At 61.1% G+C, this 18,178-nt stretch overlaps 1 protein-coding gene across 5 annotated transcripts in view; it reads left to right on the top strand.

Annotated features, from left to right (window-relative positions):
- PPFIA4 (PPFI scaffold protein A4) overlaps window positions 1–18,178 on the top strand; it is a 148,817-nt gene that overhangs the window by 46,991 nt on the left and 83,648 nt on the right. For all 5 annotated transcript variants that reach the window (XM_075910026.2, XM_075910022.2, XM_075910024.2 and 2 more), the window contains exon 2: window positions 10,153–11,043. In XM_075910026.2, the coding sequence (XP_075766141.2) occupies window positions 10,807–11,043 (237 nt within the window). In that variant the 5' untranslated portion in view covers window positions 10,153–10,806. The remainder of the gene's footprint in view (window positions 1–10,152; window positions 11,044–18,178) is intronic.

Below are 18,178 nucleotides of genomic sequence, written 5' to 3'. Positions count from 1 at the left end.
CCGAACTTGTGCAGCAGGGCCTCCTTGACTCGGTTGTAATCCCCTGGCTGTAGGTCCTCCAGCTGACTGAGCACTCCGGCCGCCTCCTGGTTCAGTGCGGGGATGAGCTCCTGCAGCCAGTCAGCTGGGGGGACCCGTTGCAGTCCACAGGCCCTCTCAAAGGCACTGAGGAACCCGTCTATGTCACCCATGTCCTTCAGTTGGGCCACCACGAGCCTCTCCAAGCGTCTGGCAGTCCTGGGACCCTGGGGCCCATCCGCACTTGGCGCAGCCGGTGCCCCGCCGGTTCTCCGCTCTGCCATGGCCAGCTCATGCTGTCGCTGCCTCTCTCGATTTTGGCGCTCCTTCTCTCGATCTTGGCGCTCCCTCTCTCGGTCCTGGCGGTCCTTCTCTCGGTCCTCTACTTCCAATTCCCTGATCCGCAGCTGGATCTCCAGCCGCCGCAGCTCCGCTGGGCTGGCCCCTGCCCTAGATGGGCTACGGCTTGCAGGCCTCCCGGGAGACGCTGTCTCATCTCTCCGGTGGGTTCCAGCGCTCCTCCCCCTCTCTGAGCCTGACACACTCTCAGGGGGGGGTCTGGCTGCTTCCCCTGGGGACAAGATCCTGGCCCTGTGGCTGGTCATTCTCTTCCAGCTGGGTAATCAGCTGGGCCTTGGTTGCTTTCCGCACAGGCAAGCCCCTCTCTCTGCACAGCTCCACCAGCTCTGCCTTCAAGAGTCGGGCGTAGGCCATCTGCCCGCTGGGCCCCTCGGTGCAGACTCACCAGTCTAGTGCTGCAGCGCCCCACGATTCCCAGGAACCGCTTCGCTCTGTCTCCAGCACGCCTGGCTCCAGGGCTCTTGCTTCTACTGCGCCTTGTCGCTTGCCGCTGGGAGCTTCATCCACGGGGTGCAGTGCATCCCACTCCTGACACCAGTGTGACGGCGCGTTGGGGGTTCCCCGTCTCCTGCACCCCGAAATGGCACAAACAGACTGCACCAGCCGGTGGAATAGAGGGAGTTTATTGCCTCTCCAGGATACAGCACAGCACAGATGTAGTCTGGCCACAGAGCTGGGCTAGGATGCCTCAGGCCCCCTTGAGATGGGGGAGACTGGGCCCCTAAACTCCAGCCCCTTCTCCTAGGCTCTCCTCCATGCTCTCCCACAGTAACTAACCCCATTCCCTTGCAGCCCTGCCCCCCCAGTCAGGGCCGCATTCCACCTTCCTTTGTTCCTCTCCATGGGGGGTGTCTGGCCACTGGTTCAACAGGTTTGGCCTTACCTCTGCCTAGTGAGGTTTTCCATGCTGGGTCTTGTTCCAGACAGCAGGGGTCACCACAGCCCAGCAAGTACCCCCACTACGTCACAGAGGGAAGCGAGCAGTTGACTCGACTGCCCGATGAGCGTATATCCTTAACTCTGACCTTGCTTTAAGTTGTGATCAAAGGTTGTCCTGGCTCTTACTGTTTAGGAGCTCTCGATCAGACAGACTCACCAACAGACAGACACGCGTTTCTAAAATGTATAGTAAGATAATGAGCAATTCAGCCTAGCGGAGGAAGGTCTCACGTGATCCAGTGACTGGAAGTTGAAACTAGACACACTCAGACTGGAAATGAGCGTACAGCTTAATAGTTAGGGTAATGAATCACTGGAACAATTCACCAAGGGTCATGGTGGGTTCTCCATCACTGACAATTTCTAAATCGAGGCTGGATGTTTTTCTAAAAACTCTGCTGTAGGAATGGTTCTGGGGCAGGTTTCTGGCCTGTGCTAAGCAGGACCACACAGTGCCTGCTAGCCTTGGGATTTATGGGTCAGTTCTTTAGTACCCAGCGTATATATCACACTTCCAATGTTTCTTCAGGTAGGAAGCATTAGATTGTAAGGAGCCTTTGAGAGTGTCGTCCTTACTATGTGAATAGTTGGGTGTGGAAGGGTTAAGATTAGACTATAAGAAGTTACTGCTTCAGTTGTTGTTTTTTTAAATCGCGCGGAGGCCAATTTGCTTGGCTTATAAAGGAGAGCATGTGTATATCGTTAGGTAGAATCTGAAGTGTGGTTACTGGAGGTCTCCCTACTGGGTGCAGACACAGCATGGTAACTATCAGTTATTTTTGTTAAGGAACAAAAGGTAGGGTTCCCAGGTGTCCGGTTTTGAACCGAACAGTCCAGTATTTGAGCTTTCTGTTTGGGAAACAAATTGAGAAACTAGAAATGTCCAGTATTTTCTAAATAAGATGGAATGTACAGGGCTCGACGAACCGCGGCGAGATCTACTCGCCAGCCCCGCACCGCGCATGCGCCAGACCGGCACTGTGCATGCGCGCAGCGCCGGTGCACGGGGCGACCGGCTGAAATCTACTCATGACGGGTGAGTAGATACAGCGATTTGTCGAGTCCTGGTGATGTGATGTGATGTCATGTCATGTCAAGTGCGTCCGGTATTTTTGTTGAAACCATCCGGCAACCCTAAGGAAATACGCTTTTTGAAAAGAAACCTCACCACTTCTTATTCGGTTAACTCTGGTCTAAGGGCGATTCCTTTCCACATGGCTGGTCCGGGTGTCAGAGGCTTTTTATGTTTGATTCATTGCAGTGTCAACTCCCTTTATTAATTAGGATCCCCCCTCCCCCCCAGACCTTTAAAGCATTTCCTTTTCATAATTCAAAGATGCACCCTGGTTTATAACTTTCCAAACTCCTTCCTATTAGTTCTAGAATGTAACAGTTATTTACAGTGAAAACAGCAAAATCCTTTGTCATTTTCCATGTCTAATGACAGGTTCTGTTCATTCTTTGGCAGGGTATGAGGATGTCACGTTATTTAGGGCTTACAGTGCAACCAAAGACACGCTTCACATAGAGAGAGGTGTGAGTCAGAGTCCCCAGGCAAACAGATCTACAATTTGGGGAGAAGGCAAAGTGGTTTCGGACGTTTTGGGTAACAGGCAGTTTGCCCTGTTTGACTGTCAGTCTGACAAGTCATTTCTGCCTACACGGGGAAGCTGAAAGTTAAACCGCCTCTTTAGTCTGCCTTAATTAAGGCTCTCCAGCGAAGATGTTTAAAAAGCCCTAAATACTGCCCCATCAAACTACTCCGAGTGTGTTCTGCGTGTGCTGCATCGGAAACGGTTAAAGCTGTGCAATCGTTGTCACTTGAAATGTCAGCTCACACTAGGGGGCGCTGTAGGGAAATTGCCTCTGAGCTCAGCAGCCAGTCTAGAAAGGGAGAACTGAGGGAGCAGCCTGCTTTGCCTCGCTCTGTTGTGAGGTTCTTGTGTGTTGGGGCGCTGGAGCCGAAAGCCGTGTCTACAGGGGTGTGAAAAAACCCCCTCCGGCGTGTAGGAAGTCACCGTGCTGCAAAGCGCCCACGTAAACGGGCTCCCATCCCCCTTCTTTCGATGGCTTACACAGTGCCGGGCCGTACTTGACCTTCACAGCGCTGCTGCGGCCACGTTTAATGTTTCAAATGGGGACGTAGCCTATGAACATAAGAACGGCCGTACTGGGTCAGACCAAAGGTCCATCTAGCCAAGTGTCCTGTCTGCCGACAGCGGCCAACACCAGGTGCCCCAGAGAGGGTGGACCGAAGACAATGATCAAGCGATTTGTCTCCTGCCATCCCTCTCCAGCCTCTGACAAACAGAGGCCACGGACACCATTTTATCCCCTGGCTAATAGCCTTTTATGGTCCTAACCTCCATGAAATTATCTAGCTTCTCTTTAAACTCTGTTATAGTCCTAGCCTTCACAGCCTCCTCTGGCAAGGAGTTCCACAGGTTGACTACACGCTGTGTGAAGAAGAACTTTCTTTTATTCTTTATTAAAGCCGTGCTCCCTTGTGGTCTTCCAGCAACGGTATTTGTTTTAGAATCGGATTTCTCTGGGCGTGTGTTGCTGAAGCCTGGGGTTGAAGAATAGTATCATTTATGGGGGGTTATACGGCTCGCCAGATCTGACTAGAAGGTTCCAGGTTCGTCCTCCTTCCCCAGGTCACAAAGGTTGACGGCTGTAAAGCTCTGTTTCTGGAGGTGGAGCCACCACAGCGGCCACGCTCTCGGTGAGGATAGGACCAAATTAAAACATTTTGTATTATGACTGGTATTAAGATGGCAAACAATACAAAGCACACAGCACTGGTCACGCAGACTGAGTCTATCACCCCGGAGGGCAACATTAACGAAGTTTGGTTATAATTGTGCTTATCTAAGAATGCAGAGTTAGTTACCTAGTATAGTACCGTACTTACACACCCTCTCCCAGAAGACCCGGGCATGGAACACGTACCCGATTGAGTGGTGAGATCGGGACATCTGTTGACTATGCATGAATAAGATCGTTTGATGCCCCTCTTGGACCTGCCTAGAGGTTGGAATTGGTCCTGCCTAGAGCAGGGGGCTGGACTTGATGACCTTCTGAGGTCTCTTCAGTTCTATGATTCTATGATTCTATGATTTCCCCTTGACGTGGGAAAAGCAGGAACCTGTGGTTAGGTGCAAGGCCTCTTTTAGGTCTCGCGGAGTCACGTCTCTTACCTATCTGTGTTCTGACCCAACTGAAAAATTTGCCACAAAAGCCTTTCGCAATTTCGAAAGAGAGATTAAGGACATTCAGTTTAATTTCTAAAAAGATATTAACCCTTTCCTACCATGCTACGCTACTGCTAAAGCCAACGTCATCCTGGCCGATATTCCCGCAGGCCTTGCAGTACTGCCAAAATATAATGCAAGGGATAAGATCGGAAAGTATATCGGTTTGCAGGCTATACTGTGCATGAATCACTGAGTTCTGTGTTTGCACATTCTGAGAGATTTGAAATTGTCACCTGCCGTTCCTGCTTCACAAAAGCGGTCGCATTTCTGCTTATGACAGGCGTTCTTTTCCTGCCTGTATTGCAATCTCTCTGTTGGAGGAGGAAAAGGTTAGCTGCCTTTGGAGCTGAAATCTGTGACGGAAGCTTTATAACTGGCACCAGGCACTTGATCAAAATGTGGTTTCTGTATTAAACTACGGAGCTGGATTCACGCGATAGAAGGGATGGAGTTCTTTAGCTGGAATTAAAATTAAATGGAAAGCCACCCTCTTCGAATCTGCTTTGGGGTTTTCAAGGGTTGGCTATTTTTAGTCTTCGTTTGATTTCACTAATTTGATGAATTAACGCCCATCCAGCGCTGAGACGGGCTTGTTGACTTGCCCTTGGTTTGCTGGTTGTATTGCTGACTGGCAGTTTGGTTGAACATTATTAATAGAGCCCCGCATTGGCAAAAATGCTAGCTGCAAGCACATCTGCAGATGCGGATCCTCGCAGAGAGAGCAGATCGTCACAAATTTGCAGGGCCCTCGGTATAAAATGTGTCCCCAGATCAGTGTCCACAAAAATGAGCTGCAGCTATGGGATGTAGTGGGGGGGTGCTGTCTGCTCTATAACCCAGTGTGCTATGGTGGGGCCTTGCTGGTTGCTGGGCTTGGGTAGTGGGTGACCTCCACTGGCGGCTATTTGTAGGACAGCGGATGAGTCACTAGGCAAGGGGCTCACAACCTGTCCGACAGGTCGCCTCCCAGGGAGAGAGACAAAGGGAGGAAGGCGAAGACCAACCCCTGTCTGGGGGGCAGGGCTAGAAATGGGGCAGTTTCTGGTTGGTATCATGGAGGAAGCAGCCTAGGGAAAGGGGCTGGGATTTAGGGGCCCAGTCTCTCTCATCTCAAGGGGGGCTGAGGCATCCTAGGCCTGCCCTGGAACCAGATGACATCTGTGCTGTGCTGTATCCTGGAGAAGCAATAAACTCCCTCTGTTCTACTGGCTGGTGGAGTCTGTTCGTGCTATTACGGGGGTGCAGGAGTCGGGGGAACCCCAACGCGCCGTCACAAGCTATCTGCATCATTCTCCGCGGCTTTGCAGGGCTCTAGGTATTAATTGCAGCTTCACTTTGGTGCTGGGTTGCCTTGGTTTCTCGTTTGAAGTGTTTCGATAGGATGTGAAAAGACAAGAGTCACGTGTCTTTCCACAAGCCAGGTTAGTTTGTGGGGGACACTGGTCAGTCAACCTAACAGCCTCTTTGCTCCTGACACCCGTCAGGCTGCGGACTGTGCTGCTGGCAGAGGGTGTAGGGATGCCGTTGTAGGTTCAGCGTGGAAGAGGCCAGTGGGTAGAACAGGGAGGGAGGCTGTAGATCAGGGATGGACAATAATTTTTGCAGGGGGGCCACTTAATGAACTTTGGGACATGGTCGCAGGTTGGCACCAACCCCTGGAATGGGCGGGGCCTGCGGAGGAAGGGGCGGGGCTGGGGACTAGCCTCCCCCCCGAGTTCTCCGGGACTGGAGGCTTTGAATTAAAAAGACAGCAAAGGGCTCGCAGCTCCTGGCCCCACTGCCGTTGCATTGCCTGGCTGCCCCCCGGGGTGGCTGCGGCTATTTACAAGGTCCACAGCTCTGGCCCCTCTAGGCTAGCGCCGCGACTGGCAGCCCTTTAACTAGCCACAGCAACCCCAGGCAACGTGGTAGTGGCAGGGCTGCGAGCCGAGTCCGTTAAATGGCTGCTATTGAAAGGGCGCACGGCTCCGGCCCCTGTCGGGGTAGCACCACAACCGGGACCCATTTCAATGGGATCTTGCTGCCTGAGCTACTGCCTGGAAATTCGGTGGCCTGGGCAGCAGGCTATAACCAGAAGGTGGCCAGATGCAGGGAGGTGGGCCGGATCCGGCCCCTGGGCTGCATCATGCCCAGCCCTGCTGTAGATGGAGGAGGCGGAGAGCAAAGCCAGAGGGAGAGTCACTGTTGATTGCAACAGGCAGGGCCTCCTGTCTCCAGCTGCCTCCCCTGTTGGCTAAGGCGCGGGAGCTGTCGATTTGGGCTCCAGGACCCAGCCCAGATATTCCTCGGGGCTAAGCGCCGAGACGTGCCGAACACCTGCTGTCACAGGGCGTTTCAGGCACCCTGCCTCATTGAAGCCCCCGGGCTCTGCAGAGAGAGTGAGGCTGGGCCAGGATTATGAACTTTCTTTTTCCCTTGCAATCAGTTTGTTGCGAACGGGCGCCCTGGAGGAAACTGACACGGCAGAGCAGCGAGCGGTATCAGGCGCTGCACAGCCACGGCAAGGTCAGGGCACCAAACGGCCTTTGGTTAGCACAGGGCCCAGTGCAGCGGGGGGCTGAGTGCAGTGGCTTTGCACCCTCTCTTCAGACAAGATCAAGGGAAGCCCTTTTTCACGGAGCACGTTGCTAAGCTGTGGAACTCCTGGCCACAAGGTATCGCAGAAGCAAAGAGCTTCACGAGGTCCAGCGAGGAGATTTGATGTCTCTGTGGGGAACGAGAACGCCCAAGCTGTGCTAGGCCGGGTACACGCGTCAGAAGGATTATAACCCTCCTGCATGAGGGCACGAGCCGTCTGTGAACTGCTAGAAATTCTCCCTAGAGGCAGGTTATTCCATCGTTCTCCGGGAGGGGGTTCCACGCCCCTTTCCCTTGGCCGTGCTCAGAGACAAAGCAGCAGGCCTCAGCTCTGCGCTCACCCTGCCAGGCCGCTCTCGTGTCCTGTTGATTTCTCTTGGCTGAAAGCGGAGGACCACTGTGCAGGAGCCGAGTGACTGAAAATCCAGGCTTTGGGTGGTCCTGGGGGCCAGCAGGGAATTTGAGCCCTGCGCTGCAGCACACAGCAGTGGAGGTAACTTTATAGCAGCGTGAGAGGCTTTCTGCAAGCTCTGAGTCAGCCTGTCAGTTAAGACATTTCTTGGGAGCGGGGGTAAGTTCTGCCCCCTACAACTCCAACCAGGACCCTCTTCTGGTCCCTGCTCAGCTCTTCCGAGAGTCCCCCAGAGCACAAGACCATGCTGCCGGGCGTCGAGGTCTTGGCCGACAGCGGATCCAGGAGGAGATTCACGGTGCGCTGGCTGGCCGCGCCTTTCGGCCTGCCTGTCCCTCTGGCCAGCTCTCAGGAGGGGGTCGCAAAGCACTCACCGCGGTGCGGCCCTGGGTCTGGATGGAAGCACGCCCGGTCAGATTGCAGGGTGGTTACAAGCAGGCAGCTGGGCCGCTGCTTCCCACTGGCCAGTCCACAGCCCCCCTGGCTCCGTGACCTACTGCACATGGAGCAAGTGCAGACGCCCCGGGGCGGGGGGGGGGGGGTGTTCGTCTTCCCCAGCACCCTGCAGCCATCGGCAGGGGCCGGGAAAATGCCACCGGTGTGAGCCAGGTGACACATGGTGGCATCAGCTGGCAGGTGCAGCTCTCTCCTCCGCTGACTGCTCTGCCCTGGCTCCAAGGGCTGTAAGGAAGGAGCGGCTCCGACTTCTCTTTGAGCCAGGCCGGACCCTGAGCTCCCCCTCCGGGCAGTCCCCAGGTCTCAGTAGCAAAGCCCTGGCTGTACCTAGGGATGGAATAGTGAATCCTAGAATCAGAATCCTAGGGCCGGAAGAGACCTCAGGAATCATCGAGTCCAGCCCCCGATTAACCGATTAACCCGTAAGAAAAGCTTATTGGTTAATGCTATCGACTGCCCGCATTTCCCTCCCCACCCCTGCCAGTGCATTTTTTAGCAGGCTGGCTCAGTCCTGGCTCACGCAGGGTCCGGGACCTACCCCTGCTGCGGCTCTGCATTTAAAGTGTATTAGAAGCCAGGCGGACAGGCAGCCCGGCTCAGTTCCAGCTTGCGCCAGGTCCGGGAGCTCAGACCGCCCCAGACAGGGGCAGACAGGGCCCCTCCACACTGCTGCCTCTGTGCAGGGTGACAGGCAGCCGGTGCGCAAAGGGAGCAGGTTTTTAAACTGACTCCTCTCGTGGACCAGCTCCCGCCTGGCATCCTCCAATAGAGGCAGCAGTGTGGGGTGGCAGGGGGCTCCCTGGGAGTGGGGCCGGAGCGCACTGGCTGCCAGCCCTGCCCCTGGGGACTATCGAATAGTCGAGCAACCGATAGGAACTCACGAGGTTAGTCGACTGTTCCGTTAACCGAGATCTAACAGCCCTGGCTGTAACGTGGCCGGCGAGCCAGGAACCAGGGTGGTGTCAGCAATGCCTGGGGGTCGCTTCAGAGAGGGTGGCCACAGGGCCCCCTGCACCCTGCTTTACAGAGAAGCGGGGAGTCAGGTCTCAGATCTGCAGCTCCCAGGAGTCCCCGGGCGTGTGCCCTGCCCCAGCTCTCCCGGGAGCCTGACAGCAGGCCTGCTGCTCCCGTGGGCTCCCCTGGAGCTGCCAGGCTCGTGTCCAGCTGTGGGAGGCACCTGCGCGGAGCAGGGCGGGGGATGCCGCTCGCAGCGGCCCGTCGTGAAGCCGTGCTATATTTGGCCTGGCCGCCATGTGGCTGCGAGCCCCGGCCAGGGCACTTCTGACAGCGGCTGGGAGAGGCGGGGGCAGGCGAGGATGGGGAGAGTCCTGATAATAGAGGGAATTATCCGGCTGATGGCTGGGCCAGGAGCCTGGGCTTCCCGGTGGCACGGAGCGTGAGCAGGGCCTGCCGCGGGAGCCAGACACAGCCGCATTGGAGCGGCCCGGGCAGCGAGCTGGCCCTGCCCAGAGCCCTCGCTGACCCGAAGGGCTGGCCAGCGCCCTGGAGCGCAGGCAGAGACGGGAAAGGTCCGTGCTGCAGTGTGAAGGTGGGGTCTGCAGCACCTGCCTGCCCACTCCTCCCTGGGATCCATTTTCCTCTGCTGGGCGTCGTCTGGGGGGCGTTTCTCTGGGGAGATTTTCTCCCTTTGTGGCCTGGTCTCACCCCTCCGCCTGTTACTTTGGGGAGTGCTGCAGGGGGGGGGGGGCAGCATGCTGGGTGACCCTGGGATGCCTGTGTGCATAGACTTGCTGCCGAATACGGCTGCTGTGGGGCCCAGCGGGCAGGTGATCCTGCCTGGGGCCGGCACGGGAGAGCGTCGAGCCAGCAGGTTCCTGGGTCCTGCTCTGCCCCGCAAGGCACATGCCGAGATCCCGCGGTAGATAAGGACGCAGGTGAGGGGCCTGGGAGGGAAGCTGTGGGGAGGGCGGTTCACTAGCAGCCGCCCAGGGAAGTGGAGGAGCTAAATGTACAGCACCGAGCGCGCTGGGGCTTTGATCTGGGGCTGGGGCACTGAGGTGCTCCAGTAATATGTGGGAATGGAATTTGGCTGCCCTGCTGGCTGGGGGCTGGCCGGGGTGGGGCAGGAGCAGGTGGGGCGTGTTTCACTGTGTCTCCGTCTCCTTCCCCTAGGTCCGACTTGGATCGTGGGGCAGAGGCCTGTCCGGGCCGGGGCAGTAACTCGCTCACTGCAAAGTGCATCGCTCGGCCTCGTGGAAGGTGGCTCCTTTATTCCAACGGACTGATTCTCGTTCACAATGTCCAGGCTGGGAAGCCGTCCTCAGGGCCCCCGCGCGTGGCTGGCCGCATCCAGTCCCTGACGGGGCGTGCGCTGGAAGGGCAGCGCGATCCTCTCTGAGCCCATGGCTTTGCTGCTCTCTGGCCCCCTGGTGCTGCTTTGCAAGGGATCTGCTCACCTGTGGGCTACGGAGCCACGGCCCTACGCCATGAACCGCAGCCAGCCAGAGGCGGGGGTCTCTCGGGGGCCTGTATTGGCTTGAGGACACCGTGTAGCCCATGGAGCGGGGAAGGCAGACCTCAGCCAGGCCAGCTTCAGTGTAACCAGCGCCTGGGAGCGTAGAGCAGCATGGGGGAGCCGCAGCCTGTCCCACGCTGCCTGTCTCTGGCGCTTGCCCCGATGGGCCGCGGGCGGCTGTAGGGATGTGATCTGCCGGCCCACGGAGCTACGGCCCGAGAGAGCCCGCGGGAAGGCCGCCAGAGCAAACCCCTCGGCGAGGCTCGTTGGCCTCTCTGGAGCCCGGCACGTGGCTGGGCCAGGCCACCGGCATGATGTGCGAGGTGATGCCCACCATCACTGAGGGCGACCCCCTGGGGTCCCAGCAGGGCCCCGATGCGGAGGCCAACTTCGAGCAGCTCATGGTGAACATGCTGGACGAGCGAGACAAGCTGCTGGAGACGCTGCGGGAGACGCGGGAGACGCTGGCCCTGACCCAGGGCCGGCTACAGGAGACGCTGCACGAGCGAGACCAGCTGCAGAGGCAGCTCAGCTCGGCCCTTCCGCAGGTAAGAGAGCGGCTCCGGCGCCCGGCCAGGCCGTGGGCGGAGGCAGAGCCGTGGGAACGGGGGGTTTCTCCAGGATCCTTGCTCGCCCGGCTTTGCAGAGAGCATCCCAGCTAGCCAAGGTGGGCTGCTGCAAACCGGAGGGCCGGGACGGAGCCCGGAGATGCAGCGTTGCCGTGGTGCGTTGGGAACGGGGCACGGCCCGTGGGCAGCATTCCCAGACGCGGCCTCTCGCTTTGGGTGCCTGGCTTCCCGCGCCTTGGGCCTGGTACTTCTGAGGGGCCGAGCGCCTGCCGCCCCCTCTGGCTGCAGTTGCAGCGATGGCAGCTCAACACCCCTGCAAAGCAAGTGTTGGGGGCGGGGGTGAGGATGGGCATCCAGGCCTCTTTTGGAAGTGCAAGTCTTAAGGGAGGCCAGGAGGCAGCCTTGAAGGCCAGCTGCCTGCTTGGAGACTCCGTGGGTGGGAAGGTCAGATACCCAGGGTGGGTCATGTCCCCCTGAATTGGAGCTACTGAGGTCTGGAGAGCAAACATTCATGCTCTCCCTGCTCACAGCCTTTCCTGTCCCCAGGCAGGATGGCCCGGTGATTAGGGCGCTACGTGGCAGAACTGGGTTGAAATCCCTCCTCTGCCACCGACTCCCTATGTGCCCTTGGGTGAATCCCTTAGTCCAGTGGTCCCCAACCTTTTGGGGCTGCTGGGCACCCGGGGGCGGGGACCGCGCGTGTGCCGCATGCTCGGGGCACAGCCCGCACATGCGCCGGGGGCCATGCACGCACCGCGCGCCCAAGGTGCAAGAATGGGGCAGAGAAATGCCCCAGCAGGTGCCATGGCGCCCACGGGCACCACGTTGAGGACCACTGCCTTAGTCTCTCTGGCCTGAGTTCCCATCTGTACAATGGGGATAAATGCCCTGCCTTCCGCAGAGGGCGTGTGACGGTAAATACGGTAGAGATTGTGAGTGCTCATATACTACAGTCATGGTCTCCATAGAAGCACATTGGTAGCTGGTGCATGTGGGGCGCGTGGGCCATCACCCAGCCGGGCTCTCAGGACAGGGCCGGGTGGGGTGCGGAGGGCGGGCAGCTGAGCTCCCAAACCTGAACACTTGGCTGCTGTAATATCCAGCTTTGCCCTTCCCGTTGGGGAAGGTTTTGCCATTTGGCAGTTTTCCCTGTTTGAATCAATTGTTCCAGATGGATGTAAAACAGCCTATGGGCTGGCGGGCACTGAGCACGGCCAGAAGGGGTCCGGTGTTGCAGGGCTTGGCCAGGGCCATTATGTCCTTTGTACCGATGGGGAAACTGAGGCACCACACAGGACGGTGACTTGTCCAGGGTCACCCAGCAAGCCAAGCCAGGGAGAGAACCAGTTTTCTGAATTCTAGCCCGGTGCTCTATCCACTAGGCCATGCTGCCTCCAAGGTGATGGGATCTAAGTGCCTAATTCAAAGGGTTCTAACCAAATTCCCCCCGAGCCTCGGACAGATTTCCTCCTGGCTGGTGCCACTTCGTTCGTTAACAGGGCTGGTTAAAAGGCAAGCATCTCACTAAAAAGCAGGGTGGGGCCAGGGTCAAAATCTGGTTAGTGGATATTTTCGCAGGCCCCAAAGATGAAGTGAGTACCAACGCCCAGCACTGTGCTAGCCCTCTCCCTGAGGGGCTATCCAAGCACTTTATTATCTCCATTCTGCAAGTGGGGGAAACCGAGTCACGGAGTAGTGACGTGACTTGCCCAAGGCCACCCGGCGAGCCCAGGACACGGCTAGGAAGAGAACCCGGGTCTCCTGTTTCCCAGTTCAGCCCCCAGCCTTACGACCGGGAGGCGGCTGCTGGAGGTGACAGAAATTGGCCGCTTGCCACCACTGACTGGAGACGGGCGCGTCGGGAGGTGTGTGGTGCAGAGTCCTGCTGCAGAGCCGGGGCTGGAGAAATGAGCGGAGGAAGCAAAATGTGAGCAGGGGAGAAGGGGGGTTCCCTGCAGGTCTGAGGAGGAGGAAAGAAGCTTGCGTCTTTGCTCGCCCTTCTCCCAGGCTGCTGGGGTGGTGCTGGCCGGCGCGCTGCTGTCGGACGGCGCGTCTGGCAGGGGGCGAACCGGGGCCTTTGGGCTGGGCGAGGAACATGGCGCCCTTGACGGGGAACAGCTGGGGATGCTTAGGGTGCTCCGGGGAGCGCAGTTTGGAGAACGCTGCATGGCCTGTGGGGCCAGGCCCCTCTCCTGGCCCTGGGTGCAGGACTGGCCTCCGAGGCAGTGGGTTTTGATGCCAGAGCATGGCCCGCAACTCTTTGCTCCAGCTGTGCACCCCCTTCTGCACCCAAAATCCCTCCCAGAGCCCACAATCCCTGTCCTGCCCCGGAGCTCCCTCCAGCCCCCTGAACCCCTCATTTCTGGTCCCACCCTTGAGCCTGTAGCCCCAGCCCCAGAGCCCATACCCCTCCACCCCCCACCCTCTACCCCAGCCCCCTGAACCCCTCATTTCTGGTCCCACCCTTGAGCCTGTAGCCCCAGCCACAGAGCCCATACCCCTCCACCCCCCACCCTCTACCCCAGCCCCCTGAACCCCTCATTTCTGGTCCCACCCTTGAGCCTGTATCCCCAGCCACAGAGCCCATACCCCTCCACACCCCACCCCTTACCCCAGCCCCCTGACCCCCTCATTTCTGGTCCCACCCTTGAGCCTGCATCCCCAGCCACAGAGCCCATACCCCTCCACACCCCACCCCTTACCCCAGCCCCCTGACCCCCTCATTTCTGGTCCCACCCTTGAGCCTGTATCCCCAGCCACAGAGCCCATACCCCTCCACACCCCACCCCCTACCCCAGCCCCCTGAACCCCTCATTTCTGGTCCCACCCTTGAGCCTGTATCCCCAGCCACAGAGCCCATACCCCTCCACACCCCACCCCTTACCCCAGCCCCCTGACCCCCTCATTTCTGGTCCCACCCTTGAGCCTGTATCCCCAGCCACAGAGCCCATACCCCTCCACACCCCACCCCCTACCCCAGCCCCCTGAACCCCTCATTTCTGGTCCCACCCTTGAGCCTGTATCCCCAGCCACAGAGCCCATACCCCTCCACACCCCAAACCCCTACCCCAGCTGAGAGCCCCCTCCAGCACCCTGAACCCCTCACTTCTGGGTCTACCCCCAGCGCATATCCCCAGTCCAGAGCTTGTACTCCCTCCCACACCTCAATCCCCTGCCCCCCAGTGGCCCCTCCTGCACCCTGGATCACTGCATGAACCCACAGAGGCCTGGGAGGGAAGGAGAGCCTTGCTGATTACCGGCCAACGCCATTTTAACCACCTCAAGCCTCCTTCCTTCCTTGCAGAGCTGGCCCTGAAGCAGCAAGGCCCAGTGCATACGCTGGAAACTGCCCCCCCAGCCTAGCAGGGCTCCCCCACCCCTCCAAAGCATCCCGCTCTGACCCCTGACCCCGGGCCGGCCCACAACGTTTTGGCACCTAAGGCGTTGTGTCTCCTGTGCCCTCCTTCCTCCAGCACTGCACCCCCCCCCCCCCGTCTCTGTGCATCTAGAGCAGAGAGAATCCATCCGCACCAGCGCAGACACATCCACACGCTGGGTCCTAGGGGTGCCCCCCACAGTCTGGCACCTGAGGCGGCCGCCTCAGTTTGCCTCATGGAAAGGCCGGCCTGTCCCGATCTCGGGGCTCTGCCCTTCCTGGGGGGCTGGGCACTGGCTGCCCAGGCTCCATCTCTGAGGCGTGGTGGCCGCTGCTCAGGCACGGAGGTGAGGATGGTCTTGGAGTGCCTGGAAAAGCCACGTGGCCGTGGCTGGAGGGGGTCACTGCAGTGGGGGGTTGATGCCAGTAGGTGGCGCCCCAGGCTTGTGCAGGTCCCCAGGTGTGGCAGGCGCTCGGCCTCGCCGGAGTCCGAGCTGCTCAGTTTGTCTGACCCCTTGGCTGGCTGTGGGCCGGCTGCTCCGCCTCCGAGCCGGCCCCCCCCGCTGCCCACGTCCCAGCTGACCCCTTGGCTGGCTGTGGGCCGGCTGCTCCCCCTCCGAGCCGGCCCCCCCCGCTGCCCACGTCCCAGCTGACCCCTTGGCTGGCTGTGGGCCGGCTGCTCCCCCTCCGAGCCGGCCCCCCCCGCTGCCCACGTCCCAGCTGACCCCTTGGCTGGCTGTGGGCCGGCTGCTCCCCCTCCGAGCCGGGCCCCCCCGCTGCCCACGTCCCAGCTGACCCCTTGGCTGGCTGTGGGTCGGCTGCTCCCCCTCCGAGCCGGCCCCCCCCGCTGCCCACATCCCAGCTGACCCCTTCGCTGGCTGTGGGTCGGCTGCTCCCCCTCCGAGCCGGGCCCCCCCCGCTGCCCACGTCCCAGCTGACCCCTTGGCTGGCTGTGGGCCGGCTGCTCCCCCTCCGAGCCGGCCCCCCCCGCTGCCCACGTCCCAGCTGACCCCTTGGCTGGCTGTGGGCCGGCTGCTCCCCCCGCCGAGCCGGCCCCCCCCCGCTGCCCACATCCCAGCTGACCCCTTCGCTGGCTGTGGGTCGGCTGCTCCCCCTCCGAGCCGGGCCCCCCGCTGCCCACGTCCCAGCTGACCCCTTCGCTGGCTGTGGGCCGGCTGCTCCCCCCTCCGAGCCGGGCCCCCCGCTGCCCACGTCCCAGCTGACCCCTTCGCTGGCTGTGGGCCGGCTGCTCCCCCCTCCGAGCCGGGCCCCCCGCTGCCCACGTCCCAGCTGACCCCTTCGCTGGCTGTGGGCCGGCTGCTCCCCCCTCCGAGCCGGGCCCCCCCCGCTGCCCACGTCCCAGCTGACCCCTTCGCTGGCTGTGGGCCGGCTGCTCCCCCCTCCGAGCCGGGCCCCCCGCTGCCCACGTCCCAGCTGACCCCTTCGCTGGCTGTGGGTCGGCTGCTCCCCCTCCGAGCCGGGCCCCCCGCTGCCCACGTCCCAGCTGACCCCTTCGCTGGCTGTGGGTCGGCTGCTCCCCCCTCCGAGCCGGGCCCCCCCCGCTGCCCCTGGGCCCCCCCCCCGCTGCCCACGTCCCAGCTGACCCCTTGGCTGGCTGTGGGCCGGCTGCTCCCCCCTCCGAGCCGGGCCCCCCCTGCTGCCCACGTCCCAGCTCACCCCTTGGCTGGCTGTGGGCCGGCTGCTCCCCCTCCGAGCCGGGCCCCCCCCGCTGCCCACGTCCCAGCTGACCCCTTCGCTGGCTGTGGGCCGGCTGCTCCCCCCTCTGAGCCGGGCCCCCCCCGCTGCCCACGTCCCAGCTGACCCCTTCGCTGGCTGTGGGTCGGCTGCTCCCCCCTCCGAGCCGGGCCCCCCGCTGCCCACGTCCCAGCTGACCCCTTGGCTGGCTGTGGGTCGGCTGCTCCCCCCTCCGAGCCGGGCCCCCCCCGCTGGGCCCCCCCGCTGCCCACGTCCCAGCTGACCCCTTGGCTGGCTGTGGGCCGGCTGCTCCCCCCTCCGAGCCGGGCCCCCCCCGCTGCCCACGTCCCAGCTGACCCCTTCGCTGGCTGTGGGTCGGCTGCTCCCCCCTCCGAGCCGGGCCCCCCCCGCTGCCCACGTCCCAGCTGACCCCTTGGCTGGCTGTGGGCCGGCTGCTCCCCCCTCCGAGCCGGGCCCCCCCTGCTGCCCACGTCCCAGCTCACCCCTTGGCTGGCTGTGGGCCGGCTGCTCCCCCCTCCGAGCCGGGCCCCCCCTGCTGCCCACGTCCCAGCTCACCCCTTGGCTGGCTGTGGGCCGGCTGCTCCCCCCTCTGAGCCAGGCCCCTCCTGCTGCCCACGTCCCAGCTGGGCTGCCCTTGCCCACTGTTATTTCACTGACATGAACGCCGAGAAGGCTCGTGCCCAGACCCCTGGTACATGTGGGCGAGCTGCATGTGCTTAGAGCTGTGCCCAAGATCAGCTGCTGCCCTGCGCCGTGTGGCAGGCCGGCTCTGCTGGGAGGTGCTGGGCGCCGTGTGGCAGGCCGGCTCTGCTGGGAGGTGCTGGGCGCCGTGTGGCAGGCCGGCTCTGCTGGGAGGTGCTGGGCGCTGTGTGGCAGGCTGGCTCTGCTGGGAGGTGCTGGGCGTAGGACAGCACCCAGGGCTGGTTGCTGCGGGATGCGTTGAGGCAGGTGACCCTGCAGAGCCTCGGCAGAGTGGCTCTCATGCTGGCCACGCTCTGCCAGCAAACCGGGAGGGCGCTATTGGGCCGGGCATGGGGCATCTTGGGCCACAGACAGCCTGGGATTGGAACATGCCTCAGGCAGAGCGGGGAGCCACATGGGACATGCCAGAGTCCCAGGGCAGGACGAGAGTTACTGGTGGGGGCTGGGGAACCCCCCAAGCAAGCGCTGTTGGTGTGAGACTGGGGGGCACAGCTGGCAAGGGCTCCTGGCATGCGCCTGGTACACAGCTCGCAGGCTGGGGGAGCCTGGGCGGAGCTGGGATTTGGGCTTAGTCTGCAGAAGAGAAGTCGGGGGGGGGGAGGGGAGAGCAGCCTTCAGCTACCTGAGGGGGGTTCCAAAGAGGCTGGAGAGAGGCTGTTCTCAGTGGGGGCAGATGCAGAACAAGGAGCAATGGGCTCAAGTTGCAGCGGGGGAGATCTAGGTTGGATATTAGGAAAAGTAATTTCCCTAGGAGGGTGGGGAAGCCCTGGGCTGGGTTCCCGGGGGCGGGGAGGGGGGGAGAATCTCCATCCCTAGAGGTGTTTAAGTCCCAGCTTGACCAAGCCCTGGCTGGGTTGATTGAGTTGGGTTGGTCCTGCTTTGGGCAGGGGGCTGGACTCGATGTCTCCTGAGGTCTCTTCCCGCCCTAGGATTCCAGGGGACCGTGTGTCACTTCCCACCCATGGCGGGGCGGAGTTCAGGTGTTTCCAGAGGCGTGAGGGGACTGAGCCACCTGCCGAGTTACCCCCGGAGGTGCCCAAGGCCCCTGTTCCTCCAGCCTTATGCACAGGCCAGGCCAGGCGTGAACAACGGTCCAGCCTGCTGTGTGCGACGCAGGCCTGATAGCTCATGGCTCTCCGCCTCCCTCCCGCGCCCCGGCCAGCCCAGCCCTGTGTGTGCTCAGCCCCAGGGACGTGCATGGCACTGAAAGCCCCAGGGGGGTGCTGCAAGGTGGGTGCCTTGGGGCTGTGGGGCCGTGCTCTCAGGAGCACTGGCTGCACCCTGCCCAGCCATGCCCAGGTGAGGGAGGGGTCTGCCCGC

This window comes from Pelodiscus sinensis, chromosome 27, assembly GCF_052426305.1.
Source record: "Pelodiscus sinensis isolate ZL-2025 chromosome 27, ASM5242630v1, whole genome shotgun sequence".
NCBI classification, from domain to species: domain Eukaryota; kingdom Metazoa; phylum Chordata; order Testudines; family Trionychidae; genus Pelodiscus; species Pelodiscus sinensis.
This window is presented reverse-complemented; position numbering and strand designations above follow the sequence as displayed.